At 52.3% G+C, this 13,548-nt stretch overlaps 5 protein-coding genes and 1 non-coding gene across 6 annotated transcripts; all 6 read right to left on the bottom strand.

The window, feature by feature from the left end:
- Positions 1-33: 33 nt before the first annotated feature.
- Positions 34-936, bottom strand: QC764_506480 (uncharacterized protein; the record flags this gene model as incomplete). The annotated part of the gene is made up of 1 exon (XM_062947905.1): positions 34-936. The coding sequence occupies one exon, from the start codon at positions 934-936 to the stop codon at positions 34-36; it is 903 nt and encodes a 300-aa protein (XP_062799385.1).
- A 1,785-nt stretch (positions 937-2,721) lies between these two features.
- On the bottom strand, positions 2,722-2,807 carry QC764_0083030. Its single transcript has one exon. It is a non-coding gene; the product is annotated as a tRNA-Thr (tRNA).
- A 221-nt stretch (positions 2,808-3,028) lies between these two features.
- QC764_506490 (uncharacterized protein) lies at positions 3,029-4,985 on the bottom strand (the record flags this gene model as incomplete). Its single annotated transcript, XM_062947906.1, has 2 exons — positions 3,029-4,914; positions 4,943-4,985. The coding sequence occupies 2 exons, from the start codon at positions 4,983-4,985 to the stop codon at positions 3,029-3,031; spliced, it is 1,929 nt and encodes a 642-aa protein (XP_062799384.1).
- A 100-nt stretch (positions 4,986-5,085) lies between these two features.
- On the bottom strand, positions 5,086-6,840 carry QC764_506500 (uncharacterized protein). Its single transcript, XM_062947907.1, has 4 exons — positions 6,208-6,840; positions 6,007-6,152; positions 5,698-5,933; positions 5,086-5,637 (listed from the first exon to the last, which is right to left on the bottom strand). The coding sequence occupies exons 1-4, from the start codon at positions 6,520-6,522 to the stop codon at positions 5,324-5,326; spliced, it is 1,011 nt and encodes a 336-aa protein (XP_062799383.1). The 5' UTR covers positions 6,523-6,840; the 3' UTR covers positions 5,086-5,323.
- A 211-nt stretch (positions 6,841-7,051) lies between these two features.
- On the bottom strand, positions 7,052-10,418 carry QC764_506510 (uncharacterized protein; the record flags this gene model as incomplete). Its single annotated transcript, XM_062947908.1, has 3 exons — positions 7,052-9,677; positions 9,735-10,056; positions 10,119-10,418. 3 exons carry the CDS (start codon positions 10,416-10,418, stop codon positions 7,930-7,932), a joined length of 2,370 nt encoding a protein of 789 aa, XP_062799382.1. The 3' UTR covers positions 7,052-7,929.
- Positions 10,419-10,818: 400 nt separating this feature from the next.
- Positions 10,819-13,495, bottom strand: CHL1 (ATP-dependent DNA helicase chl1; the record flags this gene model as incomplete). The annotated part of the gene is made up of 3 exons (XM_062947909.1): positions 10,819-12,075; positions 12,127-12,843; positions 12,893-13,495. 3 exons carry the CDS (start codon positions 13,493-13,495, stop codon positions 10,819-10,821), a joined length of 2,577 nt encoding a protein of 858 aa, XP_062799381.1.
- Between the last annotated feature and the right edge of the window lie 53 nt (positions 13,496-13,548).

Here is a 13,548-nt window from a genome sequence, read left to right as displayed (position 1 = left end):
GTCGACGTCCCCCCCAAAACCCCACCCCCTCCCTCAAACCCTCACTCCCCCCCACCTCATCCATACTATCCATATCCCTCTCCCCGGCCCCAACCCCACAGCCCCCAACCCCGTCTGGCCCCCCTGATGAGAAACCCTTATCCCTCTCGCCCCCGCATGAGGCAGAATCCCCACCCCCCTGAAAACCAACGCCATCCTCGCCTCGTTCCTCTCCCTCCTCAACCTACCCTCGTTCATCTTGCCCATCGCCCTCTCTTTTTTCAGACTTTCCAGTTGCCCCTTGAGTTGCTTCCTCTCCGTGTGAGCCTCGTCTCTTTCCACCCGGAGTCGTTTTTCCACTTGGCGGGCTGTGTACAGCTCGTTTCTGGCGGTGGAGAGCTGCATGCGGGCCTGGTCGCGCTCGCGCGTGATTTTGGAGAGGGAGGCCTGGAGGGTGGAGATGAGGGTGCGGGCTGTTTCTAGCTGGGTGTTGAGGGTGTCTGCTGTCATGGATGATGGCTGAGGTTCGGCTGAGGAGGGGAAGGGTGGGATGCCGAGGGCTTCGACTAGGTCGAGGTCCAGATCGAGGTCCATGTCGCCTGAAAAGGGTTGGATACCACCGGCGTCGGTCATGGTGGTGTTTTCGAAGTCTTGGAGGGAGAGGTAGGCCTGGTCTGTCGGCGGGAGGGAGACTGCTGCTGCTGCTGATTTTGGAATCCCTCCGATGGGTGATATCGGGATTTGAAAGTCATGATGTTGTTGGGGGTGGTGAACTGGTCCGGTGGGAAAGGTGAGGTCCTCAGGCGTGGACCGGGCAAGCTGGTCGGCGAGGTGCTGGTTGTGGTGGTGGTGGTGGTGGTGCTGCTGCTGCTGCTGGGCGAGTAGGGCCAGTTCCAGGTCGGACCCTGCCCAAGCGAACGGGTCCTCGTAGGGCCCGCTGTCATAGATCCCGACCATCTGGGCCGCACGCCGTTATCTTGAGTGCTGAGTGGTTGCTGTTGTCGTGATTGTGGAGCGTTGTATTTAGGCTGTGAGCCGGAAACCACGCGAAGCTGGGCCGCCACGTGCGGATCTGGGGCTCGGATGGGACCGAGAAGTGCGGGAAGCTCCACTCTTGAAAGGTGAGTGCCGGTTGATCAGAAGTTTAAAATCCGGGGTTGTGATGGTTGATGTCTGGTGTTTTGGAGGAGATGCGAACAGTTCAAAAAGGTTGCCGTGGTGGCTGCTGAAAGTGGAGACAGGGGGGGCGTCAAGGGCAAAATTCAGGGGCTCTGTTAGCTAACAGCTGCGGAAGCGGTGAAGGCCAAATCAACACCACTGGTCAGGCAAGTCTGGTGAATCAAAACGGCTGCCAAGGTGAACTGTTTGCGAGGCGAGAAGTCATCAAATGCGGCAACGAGGATGGCGTACCCGGAAGTCGATCTCGAGTCGCCAAAGTCGAGTGGATGCAAGAAGATGGAAACTGGACACGCTTCTTGGAGAGGGGCTTCTTTCCAGAAGCGTGAAAATACAAATTTCGCTCATGTGATCTCGGAACAAGCCTCCGCAGTGCTCGACTCGACAGATTCTAGCCAAGATGGCCTACCCCAGGATGCCTCGTCTGCTGCAACCTCTTGGCAATCGGAGGTGTGGAGATGGGGCTGCCGGGACTCCGCAGATCCTCAAAGAGGAAGTCATGTTGGTGATCGTGGGTATCACAGCATCATTGAGTCCAGAGTCGAGGCTTTCTCAAAATGATAAAGATATCCGGCTCCCGCATTCTGCTGGCTGCCCACCTCAAAGATATCAAGTCCTAAACTTTGTCGTCAAGGGGCAAAGACTGCAGTTGCCTTATCCCCGCGAACCGCGGGCGGGCAAGCGGATGTCAGAGATTAAGTAAGACATTGGGCTTTGGATCCCTGATCCTAGACATGGAGAACACGACAACTGCATGGCTCGACAACCGTTGCAGGACGGTGATCGGAGCTGCTACAAAGGGACAAGCTTGCGAAATTTGAAGTTTTGTGATGGTTCAATGAAGAGCGGGGAAGATCTTATTCAAAGGTGTGGGTGCACAACATCCTGCAATTCAACGCTCCAAGACAGCCACAGCATATCAGGTGACGACGAGAGGCCCATGAAGCGGCCCAACCAAAAAAATCTTGGGAGGACCACTCGCCGGCTTCCAATCACTTCATCTCCTAGCTACCTACTTCCGCTGCACGTTTCACAAAGACGAAGCGCTAGCCTGTACCTAGGTTGTGAAAAGAGATGGTCAAACTCAACTAGAAAAAGGTAGCAAACTCCAAACTACCTAGTTGTACGACAAACTCATATACCTATTTTACCATTCCATGATTGAAATCCTCTCCCGTTGCCCTATCAACCTCATATCCCAACTTACCTTTTTCTCAGGCTGTTGATATAGCGAGACAAACATAAGAGATGGCCATATGTGATCTAGCCAGGGTGCACCGGTATCTGAGGGTTGCTATACAAATAGCCGAGTAACAAAACAACAGGCTGGTCGATAATCAAACCGAAACGAAACAAGATATCCTCGATTTAATTAATGACTTGCATTTCTAACTTGTATGAAATACTCCCGATTGTTAGCTTGCAGAATGTACAGTGCAATCCAGCCACCAGAAAGGAAGACACTGATGGAGAAGATAGCAAGAAAAGATAAAATATATGAATGAGAGAGAGAGAGATTGTGACAAGAAAGTCTTATTGTATTGAGATAAAATGGCCAAAAATAAATGCCCCCACGCGGGATTGAACCGCGGACCTCATCATATCGCAATCACAGATACGAGTGATGCGCTCTACCACTGAGCTATACGGGCTGATCAACTGATAAAATTATGATCCAAATTGTAAGCTTATGTCGCCGTCCCACTAGTACTGCCAAACTTCCTGCCACCCCCTTTTTTTTTTTTTTTTTTTTTTTTTTGTTCAACCAGTATTCCAGGTTCTCTCCTTTTTGTGTCCGTGGAAACGTTTGTATAGATTTTTGAACGCGTATACCATGTTAAAGCGGCTTTATTAAGCGCTACTTTGGTGTGTCCTAAGCATGACCCGCTCGTTTGATCCCAAAGCTGACCACATACCACATTCTCAGATCCCTTTCTTCCCTCTTTATCTCGGCGTATGCGACAAGGTCTTCCAATCCCACAGGTCTCAAGGAAACCTCTTTGCTGTTTGGCTCGATTAGAGCCACACGCGGGCCTTCTTGTCTGAGTTGGTTGTTTGTGAGCTCCAAGGACCAAGCTGGTGTAATGGTTGGGATGAGAGAGAGGCCATTATGATAGTTGAAATCAGCACCCAGTATCAGCCGAAGTTGCAAGATTCTTCCCGCTCCAACATCTGCTTCGCCAGAGGAAAATGGCGAACCAATGGTTGGAAACCTTTTGAGTTTCATCCAAACCTCCATGTCAAGAGCGGCGAGTGATATGACACGCTGGTGGTCGCCTACATTCCTATGTTTGTATAAATGGTTGATGTCGATGAAAATGGAATAGCTCTGTCGGTCGTGTTTCCATTGAGACGTTGATAATGCACTCCTCTGTGATACTACCACTGGCTGGTGATACACGTACCCTATGGAGAGGTTTTCGCAACCTGCAACGATGCGAAAGACGCTTGGTTCGTTCCAGATTGTGAACCAATAGCCTTGAACTCTCCAAGGCTGCGGCTGGGGCCTTTGGGACACATATAAACTCTTTTTGTAAATGCTCTGTCGTTCAATCAATAGGCGGGAATACATTCGAACCGTAGCATGCGTCACCTCGTCAACAACCGTGTCTTCCCAAATGGCGATTCTTCTTGATTTGATGGCCATCGGAACCCCTACGAGAATCCTTGCGTATTCATCATTGACCGTGCCATCGATCTTTCTCACGATTATTGCGGATGGTATCCCGGGTTCAATGTCACAGCTGGGAAGAAGTAAAACGTCACCGACCCCATCTTTGTTCAGATCGACAGCTGGAAGCTCCAGAAACAGGCCGCGGTTTGTGATGCGAGACAAGGTCGAACAGTCATCTTCGTGGGAGTGCTGGGATTGTGATATCCGCCTTGCGTGAGAAAACCAGCTCGGAGACTCTGCCAATAAACCCCGTAGTTCATTGTGCACGACTTCGTGTGGCGGGAGTGTCCATAGAAAGATGGAATGGTCGTCGGTGGAGTTCAAGATCTCCTGCTGCAGACGTAGAAATGCTTTGGTTCCCCCTTCCCCGTACAACAGGGGCATAGCTATACCAAAAATTCCCATGAGGCAATAAGCCAAGTCCTCAGATCGTGTTGTTTCTCGTCTGCTGGCCCAGTACATTCTTTGTGCAACGGAGGCATTCTGCAGCTCGCCTGGTCTCGCAAGCACATCCTCATCAATACCGGTGATCTTAGAAATCAGCGAATAGAGCCCATCCTTCGTGTCGATAAGACGCCAGTTACAATCGTGGAATCGCAGGTTCGGCGGTGCAATGAGCTCTTGCAGTGTCCAACCCCTTGTGAACCATCGGCTGTTGCCGAAACTCCCTTCAAAAGTTTCTACAGGCGGGTCTGGCTCTCGAACACGTTTCTTCGTGACCCAGTAGGAGTGTGTATACGGGTAAACAACATCTTCCAGAAAGGCAAAGCACATGGCGGAATGTTCGTACCACCGGTACATGGAGTTGATAGCTTCGGAAAGCTCAGCGCTGCTGCTTTTGTCGATACAGCAGGTGTCGATCCAGATGAACTGATAGCCTTCTCTGCGAGCAATCCGGCAACTGGCGGTAATCTTTTGATATCCTGCCATGCTAGCCACATCCGGATTGCAGTGGATGTCCTGGAATGTGACTTCCTCCTTGCCCCAGGTGTGGGACAGAATCGCGTATGTGGGAACATCCTTTCCGACCTCGTTGAAGGAGTAGAGCTTAAGCTCCGTCGTGTGTAGAAGCCTCATCTTCGAGTCTTTGCTGGGTTGTGCGGTAATGGGTACCTAGGAAAGATGGAATTTTTGTAGAAGGGAACTCGGAAGACATGATGAGAGGGAGTTCCCCGCAACTCACACAGAGAGAGATCTGGAGGTCAGGCAGACACAGTACTTGTGCACAGCCTCACAGGTTAACCCCGCTCGTATGCAATGCAAAGCCTATAGGAAGAAATTATTCCAAACTACTCGCATTTGCTAACTAAATCTTGCATACAGAATGACCGATCCTCCGCTTGCACCTCACATCTCCGTCTTGATCGAAAACTGAGCCCGCCTATCGCCAATCGAAATGGAAATATCAATCTGTATCTGAGTTGCAGCAAGCACAGACGGAACACCAGACAGCGAGTCCAAATTCACCCCCAACTTGCCACCAGTCAAGTCATCTCACTCCCACTTATCCGAGTTAAAGCTGATCTTGTTGTTGGTGCCAGTGACAGCGTAGATGATGTTCCTCTTGTCAAGAGGAGAAGCCAAAGCAGACAGGCCAGACTTCTTGTTGATGATCAAGCCCTTGACGTCCTTGACGTCCTTTTGGAAGGTGACGGTGCTGTCCTGGTTGCACTTAGCCCAGCTGCGGTGGAGCTTGTTGTACTGGTCGGTGAAGTAGACGCAGACGCGGTCGCTGTTGTCGGCGCGGCAGGCGGCGATACGGGCGATGCGGCCGTTGATCTTGTCGCTGCTACCAGGGATGATGTTGCCTTGGGTAGGTAAAATTAGCATTGGTTTCCAAGGCCTAGCGAATCAAGAACGGCACATACCCTGGGTGGTTCCGGTGAGGGCAACAGCCTTGATGAAGTCGCGGTCCTCGCCAGAGTTGTCATCCTCGGCAGTGTTCTGGTAGACAACCCAGAAGTCCTCGCCGTCGTAGAAGGCAGCAAGGTGGGTGCCCTCCTTGGAGTCCTTGGTGCCCTCGACCCAGACGGCACCGTCATCTCTGGACTGGAGATCCCGAGCCTTAAGCTGGAAGTAGGTGCCATCGGGACCACTGCGCTTCCTATCCGAGTGCAACCATGTCAGCATGATTCCCATTCTACTCTCAGCCTTCGGGACTACCAAAGAACACTTACTCCTGCCAGAAGAGCCTGCCCGCCTTGTTGCCATCACCGGCCGCAGCGATAGACTTGTAGGGGATGGTGGCGTTGGCAAGGGGCATCACGATAGGGCTGAGCATCCAAACGGAGCTGTCTCCCTCGAAGACGCCATAAGTGCGGACCTTTCATTTTCAGCTACATCAGTCATTTCTCGTCACTCCTGAAACCGAAACTTACAACGTCATCCAAGACCACAGTGGCCAAGCTGGAACCGAACTTGAGAGTAGGAACCATTTTGGAGGGGTTGACATAGTAGCCAATGACACCATCCTCGTTCTGCTTGCTGAGATCACCATGGTCGCCGTTGAACTGGACCTGGTCAAAGCCCAGGGTGCCGTTGGGGAGGGACTGGAACAGGATGACCTGCTGGTCAACGCTGTCTCCACGGTCGACAGTGTCGGGGTTGACGACGGCAGCGATGGCCTGCATGTCGGTGTACTTGGGCGGCTGGGCCGGGGTGGGGAAGGATCCGTGGCAGGTGCAGGAAGACATGTTGATGGTTTGAAGATGGAATAAGTGATAAGCGGTGGGTTCTTGAATTAAAGCTGAAGGTAAGGTGCTTCGAGATGATCTGTCTGTTGTGAAGAAGTCGAGTCTTTGAGCGAACGAGGCCTCCTCTTTATACTTTGTTCTCTCACCGTGTCTACCATATTGTTCAACTTGTGGCCAGTAGATGGACCACTGCTTCAGTTCCCATGTCTTTGTCCCGATTTCAGCTCTGCTTGAGGCGCCTCAATGCCGCTCTTCTTTCCTAATCCAGCATCCTCCGTATGTCGTGAGCAGTTCCGAAGAAAGCCAAAAGCACTTCTGATGTGGCGTTGGAGCACAATCTAGGGATGTACACAGGGTCTAGAACATCCGGAAGGATGGATGAGCTTCCAGTGACGAAACGATCAGCCTGGATGGTTGTTTGCGGCTTTTTTGGACACAGCTGGCACACATCTTTGGCTACTTCATACCTTGTAGCAAGCATGATTATTTGAAAAGAACAACAGCATGAGACAATCATTGACATATTCCCTGTTGCGCCATCTCCCATAATCATAAAAGAACTCTCTGTACTGTAGGGACACTCTGCTAATTAGGGAATGTCATTGCTGACAGGCATCTGGGTGCGAGTGTGAAGACAATAACCTTGCTATAGGTATCCAAAAGGCAGATGTGATAGTGGTGAAAACTTTCCAATGATTGGACACCGAACCCGGGCCTGCAGAACGTGGCGTGGTCCGGCCGGCGGCCGGCTCTCCAGAAACTCGGGGTTGGCATCCGGAGGCGCACATGGCACGAAAACACATTCCGGGAAAGACAGCCAATGACGCAGAGACAGCCAGCCACATCAACAGCAGTTCCAAACCTCTAGTCCCTTCTAAGAAGTGAAAGAGGGTAAATACCTACTTATCACAGATGGTCACAGGCGTCGGCCACTGTGCCAAACACGCCTCCGGATACTCGCATCCTCTAGTATAGTGCTGCAGGAGGAATTGGCTGGTTGTCAACTGTGAAGAGACGTTTGAGCCCGCAGATTCAGCACGCATCGGAGCCGGCCAGTGTCCTGATCAAGGAGTACTAGAGTGAAAATCAAAGTCTGTTGGCCGGCGATAAAGCGGTCTGGATGATGTTGCTACCCATGATGCAGAATCTCAGCTGCCATCCAGGCGCCAAAGTGTTTGTCGGTTCCCGCTTGGACGTCAGGTGGGCATCTTGGACAATTTGAAAGTGAATCGAACAGAGCTGAATGCTCTTTTTGAACCTGACGGTGCGTATGCTCAGGGTTACACCCCCCAAGCTATACCTCGACGTCGAGGGCCGTTCTTCATTCTCGATAGACAAATCGGCCAAATGTATTGGAAATAGTCCAGGCTGTGGCATAGGTATCCAACATTCCAACATCTCTACCCACTAACTGTATCGTTCTTCAGCTTTCGGTACCCATTTGGGATCTCTGGTTCTAACCCCATCTCCAAACCTCAACCTCACCCCATCCTGGCTGCCATACCCACTATCATCATGGACCTCGACCCACGCCACTTCGCCCAGATTACGAACCGACGCAATACCCGCCCCAATATTGTCAAGACATGCCTCCTCCTCACATGGCGGGGGTGACCTCTGCGCAAGCCCGATCATCTCAGGGATGGAATCCCAAGCCTCTGACGTCTCTGCATGCCACACTACCCAGACAGTGTGAATTAGAGCCGCGAGTGCATGCACCATCATGGCCGCCACGCAGAGATAGTCGAACCAATTGTCAGCCGCCATCATGTACCCCGTAAATGTCACCCGCATCACCATACGAGTGGACCTCTCAAGGTCAAGACTAGCCGGAGGAGCAAACACTTCAATTGGCTCTCCCAACTTGAACAGTCTCCAGACATCGTCTGGCTTATCGTTGTTGATTTCCCATCTGGTTCCCTTCTCCAACGCCCCCTTTTCCCATGTACCTCCTAGTAACATGCCGCTGTTAGGGTTCAGTGCAATGCCGCAACGAGACAGCCCGTCGACAAAAGTCATTGATATCACCAACTCCAGTCCTTCCGTGTCTATGCCAACAACATCATTCTGTGGGCTCCAGTTATGTGCCGGGATTGTTTCGAGAAGGGCCTCTAGAGTTGATCGGTTGGTCCCTCGGAGCGGCGAATCGGGGTGATCGGGGATGAAACCTGCCGGTATCACTGGAGAGAGGTGATCGTACCAGCTCAGATGAAGAGCTATGGGGGTTATCGTGTGGTCGTTGGGAGGATTGTAGTAAGGAGAGAGCATGTTGTCCCCATTGGTCGTTTCCAAGGTTGTCTGCACCAGATTACTGACTTTGCCGCGATGAAAGTCGTGAAAGCGCATTGATCGATCACCAAACTCAAAGAACGAACGGGCATCTCCCCAGCGAGCATCCAGTGTACACGTCGCGGGCCACCACACGTTACTCTCCCCCTGGCGTCTCGTGACTAGTAGGCCAAACTTGAAGCTTTCGTCTTGATCCAAGGGCACCGGGATCGCAATGATAGAGGGAACTGTGTTTGGCTCCGGGTTCAACCGCCATGTTCCGTCCCCCTCCTGCATCAGAATCCTACGGCGCCCAAGATACTCCCTCACAGGCTTCTCAACATCAACTTCCCAGTAACCATCCGCTTTATCCCCAAACTTCTCCTCCAACTTCACCGGCGGAAACATCAAGGTTTTGACGGTCTCAAACGACAAATCAGGGAGCGGTCGACACACCGTCCGCGTCAAGGAAGACTTTGTCTCTACTTCATACCGCTTGCTGACCGCCCGCTCCAACGAACCTGGCCTGTGACGCCCAAAATGTCCAACCCGGTATTTCAAAAACAATAATGCCTTCATGTGTAAGTCTCGCAGAGCATCTTGCATGGCAGCTGTGGACGCGTGGGCGGTGTAGAACCAAGTATCGATGACTCCGGGCCCTTGCCGGACAGTGAAATAGACGGCCTTTCGTATTTTGGGATCAACCATTTCCAGCTGTATGAGCTCGGTTTCGAACTTAAGGGGTGCGTTGGAATAGTGTTGATGCAGAGGCAGAAAGTTGGAAGAAGGGCACGCGGGGTCGTATAGCTGCTTGTCTGGAGTGGAGCAGTCATAGTCGGCGAGATATGAGCCGTCGAGGATGCTAGGCCAGAGGTCTTTTTCGGTTCCTTTGAACATTTCATGTCAGCATTGTGACACCAAATTACCAGGAGAGAGATGAATACCATTTAACCAAAACACACTTCCGCCAACCGGCAGGTCCATGATTCTCGGTATCATGATGATAGCTGCCGCAGGGCCAGCCATTAAGGCGAGGATCCCACTCAGTAGTAACAGCAGCACCAAAGCCAGGCTTCTGAGGCGACCAGAAGGTGGCTGAAACAGAGACAAGACGCCACTCCAAAACTCCCCGGAGTAGAAATAACTAAGCTGGCTGAACGACCAGCCAGAGACAAGCAACCCGAGAGGAATTCCATCGTTGGAAAAAAGTCTTTGGCGAATTATGTGGAAGATAATGGTACCCATACTTCCTACCACCAGCAGCTCCTGGCCAGGTATCAGCACTCAGCATGTGAGACGTTAACTACGGTATCGTGAACTTCACGCACCTGTAGCTTGGCCGCAACCTGCAAAAGCGCCATCTTAAGGCTGTCTTTTCCTTGCGGTCCTTCAAGTTCGCTCCCGATGAACCGCCCAGAAAGATTGATGTATATCAAGATGATGGATATCGTGGCGGGAAGAATGTGCACAGCGCTTCGAGCCAAAGCAACTCGTCTCGACTTTCGAATGAGCAACTTGGGTGGCTCAGGGCGCTGGACGAGCTTGGTGAAGATGCCCAAGCCGACGGCGCGGAGAAAGTTCTGGGGCAGGCCGATAAAGCCTGGCTTGGACTCGAGATATGATGCCATGTTGGGTGGTTGTCGCTCATCTCAAAGCAAAGAAAAGAGTAAAAGGGAGAAACAGGACAGAAGCCAGAGTGAGTAGCAGTTAAGGTCTCATGTTCAAGGTCCGACAAGCCGAAAGATGCATTCCGACCTAACCCTGTTGACATTTCGTTCGGTGAGGACGGAGTGACTGCGATCTCGTTCGAGCTGCAGCTGTAGGATTCCCCTGTGGCTGTATTTAGTTGTGAGGCTTTAATGCCAAGTCCCACATCAACACTGCCAACCACTCAAAGCTCACTATTCATCCGAGTCACGGACGAGCCATCAGGCAAACAACTAACCGCATAAATACGTTTCAGAGACTACAGCTGAGCTGAACAGACACTCCGGCAGGCAAACATGACGTGTGTAGCCCCATCCCAGCTCAAGCCTTTCCCCTGAAAAAAGCCCCCAACCCTCCCATCAACCCCGCCACCCCTCTGTTATCCATCCCCTCCCCTTTCATCCCATTCCTAATCCACCCCGGTAACTTGCCCCTCACCCTCTCCATCCCATATCTCCGATCAACAAGCACAATCCCGCTCCAATCCCCCCTATGCCTCACAGCTCGTCCAATACTCTGATTCACCGCCCTCATGGCCGCATTTTCGTAAAATTCCCTGGCTTCCACCTTCGCCTCTTCCTTGCTTCCTCCTCTAGCAACACACGTGCTCTCCAAATACTCAATCCTAGCCTTCCACTCGGGCGAGTGTAAATTCGGATACGGCAACCCAACAATCAACACCAACCGACACAGCGCATCAGAGAAATTGATCCCCTCTGATAACCTCCCCCCAATAACGGAAAACAGCACCGCCCCTCTGTGCGGTCTATCCGGGGCATCGACAGCGGTAGAATACCGACCCAAAATATCATCCGTCGAAGAAGCACCCCCACCCGTCGACGACGACATATCCCGAAAAAGCGGTTTCTTCGCCTCCAACCTCTCCCAAATGGACTTCCCTCCCCCATCCCCCTCCCCCTGCTGCCAAACACCCACCACCTCATCTAGATACCCATAGCTAGGAAAGAAAACCACCACCCCATCCGGCGCCACAGAACAAATATTCAACAGCACCAACCCCAAGTTCTTGATCATGGTCTTGTCCGACCTCTTCCCAAAGCTAAACTCAAACGTGTCCAACCCGCCAGGCTTGTACGACGCCAGAGTGTGCACAAACAAGTTTGTTTCGGGTATGACATGCCCACAGCTCAGGGTGGTCAGCTTACCACCCGGCAGCTCGGGGAATAAGTGGGCTTTGTAGTCTTCAAACGGGGACATGGTGCCGCCGGCTAAGATAACCGCTCTGGCGGACGAGGCGATGGACGAGAAGGCGTGCGTGGGGGAGAGCAACAAGTAAGAAAGCTTGATGTCGGGGTTGTCGCCTGGAAGCTTTTCATAAAAGATTCGACCTTCGGTGCTGAGGTTTGTGAGCGCCGCTAGGAAGGACACCAAGGTGTGGAGGACGGGGGTGGACGATTTTGGTGAGCTGTCTTGGGAGTCCTCGGCATGAACGACGTAGCTTTCGACTTTGTAGGCGAGTTTGGAATCTTGAATGTATTTCATTAGGGTGTAGAGGTTGATTTGGTCGGCGCCGCGGCTTTTCAGGAGCGAGTTTGGGTCGGCGATTCCTTGGTCGCCCTGGGACAGAGGTCAGTTTCAGACTCAGAAGTTTGCGGAAAAAGGACCTACCTTGACCTGCAACTGCGTTTCCAACCAGTCCTTGAGGGATTCCACCACCTTGCCTATCTGGGCCACCATGACTCTGTTCTCGCCTTTCAACTTCTTGCCAAACCTCTTGACGTAAACACCCAACATTTGCCTGCCTCTCCTTAGCTCGCTCAGCCGGATGTCGGCGGCATACACATTCGCCACAGCGTCCATGATATTGTGGGCTTCATCAATAATCACCACACTCCCTTCCAGCTCGATCCCCAGCGCCTCTCTTGCGTTCTTCTGCAGCAGCAGCGGATACGGCAGAGTGATAATCTCAGCACCTGGTATGGCGGTCCGAGATGCATAGTAAGGGCAAACCTGCAGCTGTTTCCCTATCCTGTACATGTCCTCGATATCTGGCACCGTGGCCAAGGTGGTATCCCTGAACTGGTGGGTTTGCTTTAAATTTTCCGTGTTGGGCATAAACGCGCATTTCTCTTTGGATTTTGACTGCTGAAGCTCTGTGCACCGGTCGTTGATTGCTGAAACAGAACCCAGACGGGCAACAGTTGGGTTGATGCACAGCTTTTGCCGAGAAGATAGTGTGATTTCTTTGACTGTTTCTTTCGTCTCTTCTTTTCCATCTTTCTCGAGTATTTCTACCGGCAGCGATGGTGGAAACTCCGGCCGCCGTAACTCAGAAATAAACTGCGTCAGCTGTGAATGCGTCCTCGACGTGTAATAGATCTGCCACTCGTTAGAATATAGTTTGCACTAAGCCCCCAGCAACCATGAAACTCACCTTTATCCCCTCCCCATCTCCCTCGTCCCCATCCCTTTCCTCCTCCTCTTTCTTCCACCCCCCCAGCCCAACCTTAACCATCATCTCCCTCGTCTCCCTACTCAGCCCCTCTTCATCCCTCTCATCCTCACCACCCCCCACCACCACCAAAAACTCCTCCTCCTCATCCACCTCTTTCCTCCCCCCCATCTGCCCCTCCTCAACCCTAACCCGTTTCCTCTCCCTCCCCCTCTCCTCCAACTCTTTTTCCTTCCTCCTCAACCTCTCCAACCTCTCCTCCCGCTCCTCCCACTTCCCCACCAACTCCTCCCTCTTCCTTCTCAGCGCAGTCTCAACCATCCACTCCGGCTCCCCCACCATCTGCCTCCTCGTCTCATCCAACCCAGCATCAAACCCCTTCCTCTTGTGGTTCCTCAACCAGGTGATCGCAGAGCAGATAAGCGAAAGCGACTTCCCTGTACCAGTAGGCGATTCCAAAATCCCGACCTGGCCGTTGCCTCTCTCCAGAACATCATAGACCGTGCGCATGAACTCTAGCTGGACAGGGTAGGGGGTGTAAGGGTGGTGGAAATCGATCGGTTCTTCACTGGTGGGCGCGGCCATTTGCTGTGGTGATGATGGTGGTGTTGGGGCAGAAATTTGGTCTTGCTCGATTT

This window comes from Podospora pseudoanserina, chromosome 5 (assembly GCF_035222485.1).
Source record: "Podospora pseudoanserina strain CBS 124.78 chromosome 5, whole genome shotgun sequence".
Classification (NCBI taxonomy): Eukaryota; Fungi; Ascomycota; class Sordariomycetes; order Sordariales; family Podosporaceae; genus Podospora; species Podospora pseudoanserina.
This window is presented reverse-complemented; position numbering and strand designations above follow the sequence as displayed.

Excerpts from the sequence above, each read along its gene's own strand:
- QC764_506500 (XM_062947907.1), bottom strand. The coding sequence starts at position 6,522 with ATGTCTTCCTGCACCTGCCACGGATCCTTCCCCACCCCGGCCCAGCCG. Across the intron at positions 5,934-6,006 it reads GGCAGGCTCTTCTGGCAGGA|GAAGCGCAGTGGTCCCGATG; the intron begins GTAAGTGTTCTT and ends GCACTCGGATAG. Across the intron at positions 5,638-5,697 it reads CCTCACCGGAACCACCCAGG|GCAACATCATCCCTGGTAGC; the intron begins GTATGTGCCGTT and ends TACCTACCCAAG.